The sequence below is a fragment of the Capra hircus genome, chromosome 23 (genome assembly GCF_001704415.2).
Source record: "Capra hircus breed San Clemente chromosome 23, ASM170441v1, whole genome shotgun sequence".
In the NCBI taxonomy this organism is placed as follows: domain Eukaryota; kingdom Metazoa; phylum Chordata; class Mammalia; order Artiodactyla; family Bovidae; genus Capra; species Capra hircus.
This window is the reverse complement of record NC_030830.1, coordinates 21,859,022-21,870,147: the sequence shown is the minus strand read 5'-3', so window position 1 is coordinate 21,870,147 and position 11,126 is coordinate 21,859,022. Positions and strand designations below refer to the sequence as shown.

The window sequence follows — 11,126 nt, the reverse complement described above, 5'->3', positions numbered from 1 at the left end:
TGCTTTTCACTTTCATGCATTGGAGAAGGAAATGGCAACTCACTCCACTATTCTTGCCTGGAGAATCCCAGAGACAGAGCAGCCTAGTGGGCTGCCATCTATGGGGTCGCACAGAGTCGGACACGACTGAAGCGACTTAGCAGCAGCAGCAGCAGCCTTGTGATAACTCTTATTGAATTACTTAATTCCTACTTTCCTATTTTGGTGTCTCAGATGAGAGCAATGTCTTATACTTCTTTGTAATCCTCAACAGAATGTATAATAGGTACTTAGAAATACTTGCTTACTAACCCATTTTCTCCTCATTTTGTCACCATGCAAATGAGCCAAGCATGAATTCAGGCTGGCTCTTCTCGGAATCCAGGAATGAGCCATTTTAGGAGCAATGGGAATTTGGCCTTCTCTTCCTCATTCTCCAAAGAATCCCTGACTTCTAGCCACTCCTGCTGAAGGTTGTCTGCAAGGTCACAGCTAAAGTCAGGAACATATCAAGACTTTCGCCAACTGATAGTCCAGTAATTATTATGCTTTATTTTATAATTATTTTACACTTTATTATAGAAAGACCAATGGATAGAAAGAAGCTATCTGTCATCAGCTGACTCTCCTTCTGCCCAATCAGTAACAGATGAAAGAACTTTAATAAGTTGGAGAGAAAAACCCAGATGAAATGTCTGTAAGGAGAAAAATCATAATCTGGGGTGAAGGTGTGAGGAGAGAGGATAGGGGCAGTAGAGAAGATAGGTGACTTCTACAGGAAAAAGCCAAGACTTTGGGGCTTTAGGGGAAGAGACAGGAAAATAAATGATGAGTGGGGAACACTGTCAAGGAAGGTCTGGGGTGGAGATCCATGGAAGAGACTGCAGGCCAAACAAAAATCCCTCCCTGCATGCCCTCCCACAACCCAGCAACAGGATGCCCACTGTAGACATTTAGAAAAACTAAGGGATTCAGAAGGAAGAGGGCCGAACCATCTGGGTGGGAGATATCATTCTGTGGGATGATCTTTCCTGGAATTTTTCTGAGAATGTAGAAGGTAGAGAAGGAAATCCTCTTTTCTTCTCAGATCCTATTTTTTTTATTAAAAGAAAAAATCAAGGGCCCTGGAAACTGAGAGACAAACCTGTCCACACACAAACTCTAAGTGAGAGGTGGAAATAACATAGGTTGGTCCTGAAACCCAGAGGCTTTGTCCACACACAAACTCTAAGTGAGAGGTGGAAATAACATAGGTTGGTCCTGAAACCCAGAGGCTCTGTCTTTTGACTCCCCCTGCCTATAATCCTGACTCGGTCAGGTCTGGAGCATTGCTTTCTAAGGCTCCCCAACTGTGCTGCCCCTCCCAGGACTCAGAGTCGTATATTGATCTCCACCCCATACATCCATCAAACATCTTTTCATTTTCAGATCATCATCTTCTACAGAGAACACTCGCTTGTATTATTCATTCTTTTTTTCTATACCCCAAACTCACATCCTTTTTGCTTATCACCTCACACCTTGGCTGGTTTAAATAAGATCACAGCAGTTGAAGTGTTAGCGTGTCAACTGTCGGTACTTTGCCCTTTGTGGAGTCCAGGAAATAGGAACTGTGGGTCTCACTTGTGGGACTCACAGTTGTGGGTCCCTGTTATATGGGTCTCATCCAGGAAAGGGATAGGTCATGGAAAATCTGGGGGTGAGCGACTTCTGAATGGTCATCGTGGGCCAGGGGTCTGGGATGGGCCAAAAGTCTGTTGCTCCATCAGGTAAACTGGGTAGGAATTGGAGCCCCCAGCATTCTCTGAGTCATTATTCTCAGTGTTCTGGATCAGTGCACGGCGTGTTCGAGCCAAGTAGGAGGCCTGTGATTGGGAGGAGAAAAGAAGTGTGAGTACCATCTGCCATGCCATTTGCCTTTATCCACACCCATAACTCAGGTCCTCAATTCTGTTCTCCCTGACCTTGGACCTTTGACTTGCTCCTTTCCCAAGATTCCATTCAAACCCTAATCCTTATTCCAGTCCCAGATTCAGTATAGAGTTCCCTACTTCATTTCCAGTCTCCTCTTCTGTCCTATTTTCCTTATCCGAATGTCACCTGTTCTCACCCCCAGACTCTGTCTCCAACCCCTACATTTTCCCTGCTTCACAGCTTTTTTTTCTCAGTCACTGCTTGCTTCCCAATTCCATTTGTCATGTCCCATCCATCTATTTTTTTTCTCCACAGTTTCCACCACCACACTCCCTCTTTTATCTTTTCCCACACCATGCCGCTTTTTCCTTGACTTACTGTTCCCTCCAGTTCTGATCCATAACATCATCTTAGCTACTTGTTCCATGGACTCACTCCCCACCTCCCCGCTGGGCATTACTCTCCCTTACCAGGACAATCAGGCCGATGAACACCAGAAGGAGAATCACACTCAACAGGATCACGACCACTATGGCCCATGCGGGGAAGGAATCAGTCCCTTCCGTTTCTCCCTCATGGACACCTCCTTGTGAGTCATCTTTGTTCTGCTGCGGATGGCTCTTGTTGTCGGGGGCTTCTGACACGATCGACCTGGGGGGTGTAGAGGAACCAGTGGGTACACACCGGGAAGCGTCAGTGTTACTGGTGCAAGGAGACGTAGTGCTGATAGATGCGTCTCCTGTGACCTTCACTGCAGGTCTTATGTTCTCTGTGGCTGCTGTGTTTTTTGCTGGATTTTCTGTGAGTTTTATTGGAGCTTTTATGGTCTCAGTGACCGATGTGGTCTTTTCTTGATGTCTAGTAGATTTTGCTGAACCGCCTGTGGTCTTATAATGGGTCCCTGTGGTCTTTCCTTCATGTTCTGTGGGCGTTTCTGGGCTTCCTGTGGTCCTCTCATGGCCCGATGTGATCTTTTCTCCGTGTCCTGTGCCTACAGAGGTTTCAGTGGTCCTCTCGTGGTTTGATGTGGTCTTTCCTTCGTGTCCTGTGGGCGTTTCTGGGCTTCCTGTGGTCCTCTCATGGCCCGATGTGATCTTTTCTCCGTGTCCTGTGCCTACAGAGGTTTCAGTGGTCCTCTCGTGGTTTGATGTGGTCTTTTCTTCGTGTCCTGTGGACTTTTCTGAGGCTCCCGTGACCCTCTTATTGTCCCCCGTGGTCTTTCCTTCGTGTTCCGTGGACTTTTCTGGGCTTCCTGAGGTCCTCTCATGGCCCCTTGTGGTTGATTGCTTGCGGTCAGTCACTTTTCCTAGGTTTTGTTTTGTCTTTTCTGTAGTCTTGTTTGAGGTGGTACTTGGTGTTACAACTTTGGCTGGTTTGCTTGTCACTGTTGATCTGCTTGTTGTGCGCTTAAGACAAGTGGTACTCTTTCTGTTGGGTACTGGAGTTGTATGTCTTTCCCCATCTGACCCTTGATCTGTATTAGCGGTGTCCTTAGGTTCAGAAGCACGTTCGTTCCGGATAATTGGCCCTCTTCCCTGTTTGCTGGGGTTCTGTTCAGCAGCAGGAGGAGCAGCTTGGGTTGTGGAGCTTTGGTGAGCCAGCTTGGAGCGGTGCGTGGTAGTGCATTGGTGCTTTGGCTTATGGGTTTCTGTAGATATCAGGGGGTCTGGAGAGCTGTGCTCTGAATGAAGAGCAGCGTGATTAGACGGGGTGATGGAAACAAGGGCTGGAGCCAGAGAGAACAAATGATCAGATGTTGATTTGCCAGTTTTCTGGAGTTCTTGAAGTGCGGCAGCACCTGTGAAGGGAGAGAGGCAAATAAGAAACTTCTTCCATGCTCTTCCCTGCTTCCCTTCTTATGTCATTGGTAGGGCTCCCTTTGTTACCCCAGAAGTGTTACCCCAGCCAGTCTCTTTGGAATACCCTGCTATCTAATTCCTGTTCTCACCTCCAGTCTCTGGACCTCTGTGTGTGGCTGTGCTTTCAGCAGGAATGCTTCCTCTCTCCTCTCGACCTCTACTCCTTACTCCTCAGTTTCGATCTTCCTAGCTTTATGGCCTTTTTCCTGATCTTTCTCAGCAAATAAGCTCCAACTTCATCTCAGTGCTCAAAAAATTCTTTGTTAGTTATTCTTTCCTGCTGCCTTCAATGTGACATGCCAGTGGTTTGTGTGACTGTCAACCTCTGCCCAGGCTTCCCAGGTGGCACAGTGGTAAAGAACCCACCTGCCAATGCAGGAGATGCAAGAGACACAGGTTCAATCCCGGGGTCGGGAAGATCCCCTGGAGGGGGAAATGGCAGCCCACTCCAGTATTCTTGCCTGGAAGATTCCATGGACAGAGAAGCCTGGTGGGCCACAGTCCAGGAGTTGAGTAGAGTTGGACACAACTGAGCAACTGAGCTTACAATCTCTGCCCCTGTCCAGTTTATCACACTGTAAGATTTTGAGAGGAATTATTGACTGGTATTTTGCTTTGCAAGTGTTGCGCTAGAGTTTATATACTTATGGAATAGAGTTGTCTTTCCACGGCAGAGCTGAGCGGAAAGGGAATAAATGTCCGAATCTCCATCTTTCCATAATAGTTCAGCTCCATTCCAGATGTAAGTGTGTGAGAGACTAAGTAAGACCCCTAGCAAAACCTCCTACAGTAAGTAGACACCGGTGACTCACGAGAATATAGAAAGAGGGACAGAGGGTGGGTAGAGGAGGGGGTTGGGAAACTTCCATTTTGGTGATGAAGGTTGATCTGGATTCCAGGAAGCAGAAGAGAGGACTCAACCCTTATGGTTCCCCACTGGCTCCCCCTCTCACACACCTGAAGCCCTCTGAGACAGAAGAAGGTGGCCCTTTTGAAAGAAAAAGAGATTTACTTGGGGGTCCCAGGAGGTGTGAATGAGGCCGCTGGATTGGCAGGGACCGAATATGTTTAACGACAGGGTGTGAACCCCATCAGTGAGCAGATATGGGCCTTAACTCTGTGGAAGAACACCAGTGGAGACAGAGGAGATGTCTCTGATCTCTAATCAGGAGAGCATGGGCCAGGAGAGCGCTGAAGAGTGAGAGATAGCGTCGTTACATAACCGAGATTTCCAGGCTCTGTTAGCTCAAGGTGGCGACCAGAACCTGGACGCACCCCCAATCACAGGAAACCACAATCCACCCACCCACCTGCTGACTGCTTAGGAGGGCTGAGGGTTGAGGAATGCAGTCCTTGAAAGAAACACAGGTGGAAAAGAAGGGGTCAAGAGTGGGAGGGAAGCCCAAGTCCCTTGATGGGATTGGAGGTTGGGGGGAGAGAGGAGGGCTGAACAGTCAGGCCCTCGCTTCACTGGCCGGAGTCATTCTCTGACTTTCTTGGCAGCAGTACTGATCACGTGTGTGTGTGTGTGTGTGTGTGTGTGCACGCTCAGTCACTCAATCATGTCCAGCTCTTTGCAACCCCATGGACTGTAGCTGGCCAGGCTCCTCCGTCCTTGGGATTCTCCAGGCAAGAATACTGGAGTCGGTTACCATGCCCTCTTCCAGGGGATCTTCCTGACCCAGGGATTGAACCCATGTCTCCTGTGGTTCCTACATTGGCAGGAGGGTTCTTTACCACTGAGGCACAAGGGAAACCCATGTCTATCATTTATTGGGGCCCTTCTTGGGGCCAGGCACTCTGCTAGTTGCCTCATAGCCATTCTTCCTGGGTTGTCGTCTAAGGTAATTGATCTCCCAGCTCCCCACAAGGCATCTCAGAAACTGTCAATGTCCCTGTTTTACAGCAAAGAAACTCGAGTTTCTTGGAGAAATGATGATTTGCACACAATGGTGACTTGGCCACGGCAATGGCCAACCTTTCTGGAACACCTACTGAGAGACAGGCAGGTCTTATGAAGTAGGACATGTATTAACCCATTTACTTTTCACAGCAACCTTTTGAGATTGAGAGTTTATTATCCTCTCCTTTTTACAGATGAGGAAGCAAGGTTAAGAGAGGTTAAGCAATCTCCCCAAGGACACTCAGCAGATAAGAGGCTGAGCCAGAACTGGAACACATATTCTGGGCTCCCAGGCCCAGGCTTTTACTGGTGAAGACCACACTCAGTTCAGTTCAGTTCAGTTCATTTCAGTCACTCAGTCATGTCCAACTCTTTGCGACCCCATGGACTGCAGCATGCCAGGCCTCCCTGTCCATCACCAACTCCTGCAGTTTACTTGAGTCGGTGATATAGCCCATAAGTCAGCCCAGTCTCTTGGGGAAGAAAGAACACTGACTTTGGTGGGACCCCTGAAGGATGCTGTTCACATACTTGTTCATTTAAGCTTCACCATGAACTTGTGAGGCAAGTATATGATCTTATTATTTTACAGGTGAGAAAAGGGAGTTCAAAGAGGATGAGTAATTGGCAAAGATAGGCTTTTCACTATACCCCAGATGCTTTTAAATGTGATAAGGGATGACTAAATATCCATGGAGCGAAGAAATAGGCGGACGGGCAGTTCAGAACACCCAATTCCACTGGCCTTAAGGAGTCAGAGGACAGGATGGAGTCCAGGCACTACCCCTCACTAGCTTTGCATCTTCACTCAGGCCACTTAAATGCTCTGAAGGCTCAGGTCCTGAACAGTAAATAACGATGTCAACCTACTCGTTTAGTGTGAAGACTACAGGAAGTATGGAGCACTTAAGATTCTGAAGTGTAGAAGACTCTTTAAAGTAGTAGTCTTTGAAACAATCTCAGACTTTCTTGTTTTTCTCTTGGTAGTAAGGGAAGCCGAGCCTGAGGCCTTGCCCTCCAGCCTTCTGCAGCCCCAGATGCCTCTTCTACCTGCCCTGGTTTCTACACCTCTGTGCCTACCTTGACCACACCTTCAAAATGGAACCCCTCCACGTTCCTGAGCTGCTTCCTGTTTTATCAACATAGCACTCATCACTTTCTAACGTATAGTAAGTGCAGTTTACTTCCCCCAGTGGCAGGGACTTTTATGTGTTTTATTCATCACTATGTCTCCAGTCTAGAACAATGTCTGGGCCACGGGAGGCATTTCATAAATATTTCTTGAATAGATAAATGAGGGAGTTTTTTAAGACTGATAGAAACTTTTCAGAAGCCATGCCAACAGCTTTTCATTATGCATATTGAGTAAAAAAAAAAACAAAAACATAATTGTGACCTCCAAAATTTGGGAGACTAAGGGTTAACTTCTGCTGGGTTAAGTAATGGAGCCCTGAGATGAAAAGATGTTGAAAGAAGACCTCTCACTCACCAGTTTTGGGATATCGGTTATTTAACCACAGGAGCCACATAGTCAATAACGAGACCTAGATAACTAGATTTTAGAATTCCAGATCTACATCACATAGCTGTGGAACCATTGATTATAAAATCTGGAGCTGAAGCTCAGTGTAACCCATGGTCCTGAGTCTTGAGGCAAATCAGTGACTAAACCTCAGGGTTGAGATGACCTTGTCTTCTGCCCAGCAGATCTACCATTGGTAGCAACTTTCTTTTCCTAGGAAGTTTTCACCATGAGATATTCATTTCGCTGGCTATAAAAATGATCTGAAGAGAACTGCTTTGGTCACTGAGGTATAAACAAAGAGGAAAACCTGACTTTAGCACAAGACACTGAAGGTAGCTACTCAGCCTGGATAAAAGAATGAAAACAAATCTTACAATATCAAAACTGTGTGTACAGTTCCAAAGGCCTGTTATATCTGCTTCTTTCACTAGTTTGAAAAGAAAATGGACATCCTACTAAGTAACTTGTGCCATGGGGTCTCTGTCATAACAGCCTCACCCAAAAGAGTATTTCCGATGTTTCTTGATATCCCATCCCTCAAAAATGGCTTACTCCATTTGCTTGCTTGTTTAAGTGTCTATATGGTTTAAGCACAACATGTGACCTAAAACACAGACATAGTAAAAAGATGAAAGAGAAATACACTCAAATATTTGACTGGGCAACTGGGGTTTATTAGAAGAGATTTTCTTTTTCTATTTTTTCCCATCTTCCAGTTTCTAGGGTGAGAATATATTATTTATGTAATAGAAATTAAATCAAATGACATTTACTGTAGAAAAATGTCTTTTTTAGATTCTCCCCAGGACCTCAGCCCCATCTGTGCTTTCTGCAGTGATGATTTCATCTAGATTCTGCTCCTGTGGTTCTGTGGTTGCATGATGCAGACTCTGGGGTTCTAGGATCTAGTTATCTGCGTCTGAGTATTGATTGGTCCTGTGGGTAAATGACAGGGCATACCCCAGAGCTGTGGGCTAAAGGTCTTCATCCACTCCTCTTGACACTCTTCCCTCCCCACCCTGGCCTCAGTCTCTGCAGGACACAGTCATGTCCTGGCCCTGACTCACACTCTACTTCCACCCTGACTCCCTCCCAACCTCACCCCGGCTTCAAGCCCTCCCCACCCATCACCCCCTTGGTCCACTCTGCAGGATCCGAGCACCCAGGGGCCCTTCCTTCCCCACTATCCCCTCAGTCCCAGCCAGCCAAGCTCTAGCGTGGCCGTCTCCCAGACCACACCCATAGAGCCCATGTCCTGCTCCAGAATTCAGATTTCAAGTGTGCCCTGAGCCTGTCCTGTGCCCTAGAGCAGGGGTCTCCAACCTCTGGGATCTAAAGTCTGATGATCTGAGGTGGAGCTGATGTAATAATAATAGAAATGAAGTGCATAATAAATATAATGCGCTTGAATCATCCCCCAACCATCCCCCCTCACCATCCGGTCTGTGGAAAAATTTTCTTCCACGAAACTGGTCCCTGGTGCCAAAGAAGTTGGGGACCACTGTCCTAGAGTAAACCTCCCTCAAAAGTGAATGCAAGAAAAAAAATAATAAGTGAATGTGTGCGGAGCTGATTCGAGACTCATTCCCTCCTGCCTCTGCAGGATCCTCTCCCTGGGCAGAAGCGTGACGGAGGGCTGGAGAGCGGCAGGTCGGACAGCCAGCCTAACGGGAAGGGGATGAGAAGGTGGGTGAGACTGGGGTGGTGGCTCAGGGTGGCTCTGGTGCCTCTGAGGTTGGGGGGAAGGGCCTCCAATCACGGTGCTGCTGACACCTGGTGGAGACACAGAGATTCCTCGGCCCCTGCCCCTACTGTCCACCATCAGCCCCATCACCTGCCCCCGGCCCCTCCAGCCTCAATGTGACCCTGAGCTCAGGGAAGGAGAAACATCGCCTTCGGTCAAACACTGTTGGAAGGAAAAGCTGCTGCCTCCCCTGCCCCAGAGTGTCCATACTCAGGCCTTTCTGGGCCCTGGTTTGGGATCATCAAGGCTATTACCGTGAATGACTCTATGCAATACGTAGAGAATCCCTCTGAACCTATTTCTGCCAGTTATCTACCTTGTAAAGACCCTCCTCTGAATTGCCCAGGCCCCTCCAGATCGCCCCTATGTTTGGACATCTCTGCTCCCCAGTTTCTGTCACAGAACTCTCTCTTAATTAAGTGAACTAATTTTGCAATTTCACTTTACCTGGTGAGGTCTATTTGGCTTGTCAAACTTTTCTTTTTAATTTGTATTGGAATATAGTTGATTTACAATATATTAGTTTCAGGCGTACAGCAAAGTAAATCAGATATATCTCCACTCTTCTATTTTTTTTTTTTTAGATTCTTTCCCCATACTGGCCATCGTCAAACTTTTCTATATCCACCTTCTTCCCAAAGCCTTGGGATGTTTCCCAACTGTAAAATGGGGATAAAACCACACACCTTATCGAATTGTCATGAGGATTAAGTAAATAAATGTAGATGAAATGCCTAGAATGACGCTTGGTGTGTAGTAACCAGTTGGCCAGGTGCATCCTCCCATTTTACAGAAGCCCAGACTAAGTACCTGGGCCAGAGCCAGGGCTGGAACGCAGGTTGGTGCAGAACAAGGACAGAAATGCTCTTTATGCGCCCTGAGGACAGCGGCAGGGGTGGCGTGGCAGGATTCCTGCTTGCCTCTGTGATGTTAGACAAGCATTTTACCTCTCTGAGTCTCCCTTTCCTCACTATAAAATGGGATATCACTAATCACCTCAGGGGATTTGAGGACATGAAACGAGGTGCAGTACTTTGAACACCCATGAATTCCTTGCACAAAGCAGATGGTCAGGGAGCATCAGATCCCCACAGCTGCCCGCCCAGGACTGCCAGCATCCAGACGGGAAGAAGCCCCTCTTTGGTGTCTGCAGCCTTGCAGGCCACGTTTTAGCAGAGCGAAGCAGAGCATAGGCTGTGTTTCATCTCCAGCATGCCCCTCAGCGGGCAAATTTGAGCAGCGTACACCCTAGACAACCGCATGCAGCAGCTTGGAACCCACCCATCTTCCCAGCACATATTCACTTGCAGTTCATTTCTGCGATGGTCAGCCATAGGCGTGCTAAGAAACAACTCCTCTCTGTTTTCTATGCCCCTGTGTGATGGTGACCCCTTGCCTCTGAGGGCATCTTACCTGCCTCCTGAGAGGTGAGAAGGAAAAGGAAGAAGCACTGGAGGCCAAAGACGGAGCGGATGCAGTGGGCTGGCTGGGCCATGTCGGAGCTGGATGGCTGCTTGAGGCCGTAGGCTGGGGTCCCCTCAGCTTATATGGGCCCAGCTTTGACGTCACGGGGGCTGGGGCTCCTCAGGCCGAAATCTTAAACAAATGGAACCGCCCCACCTTGCAGGGGTGCCCTGATAATGGGAGACCACAGCGGCTTCGTCATGAAGCAGGGAACATGGGTGTCTACCCAAGGGGTGGGATCTGGGGGCAGGGAAAGGCAACTGGGAGGGACTGACTCCTGCCCCAGCCCCAGCAGAGGTTGAGGGGGTTGGGTGGGTGGCTTCCGGGGTTCTGGGCTGATGGGGAGCAGACCGTGGCTTCTAGAAAGACTGAGATCTGGCTGGGGCAGGATGGGGAGGAAGACAGTTGGATGCCTGGGTTCTGGGAAGAGATTCAAATTCTGATTCTTCTTCAGCTGCACCCTCCACTTTCCACTTCTTTTACGTCAGCCCAGTTCTCCACACCCCTTACTCACACATGATCACTCTTTTTGCCCTGGGTGGAGCTGCCCATGAGTATGAGGTGAAAGAGCAGAGACGGGGGAAAGCCCTGCAGTGGCCGGCTCCTGCAAAGACAGGTGCTTCCAGGTGTCCAGAGATGACACACCAACAAGTGGGGACAGTGGGGGCGGAGGCAAGGCAGACATGGAACCCCAGGGACTTCCATATCCCTCAGCAGGGTTGGCAGCCGGTCCAGGCC

The 11,126-nt window shown here is 48.3% G+C and overlaps 1 protein-coding gene across 1 annotated transcript; it reads right to left on the bottom strand.

Annotated features, from left to right (window-relative positions):
- DPCR1 (diffuse panbronchiolitis critical region 1) lies at positions 506-10,465 on the bottom strand. The gene is made up of 3 exons (XM_018038876.1): positions 10,338-10,465; positions 2,364-3,691; positions 506-1,844 (listed from the first exon to the last, which is right to left on the bottom strand). Exons 1-3 carry the CDS (start codon positions 10,417-10,419, stop codon positions 1,698-1,700), a joined length of 1,557 nt encoding a protein of 518 aa, XP_017894365.1. The 5' UTR covers positions 10,420-10,465; the 3' UTR covers positions 506-1,697.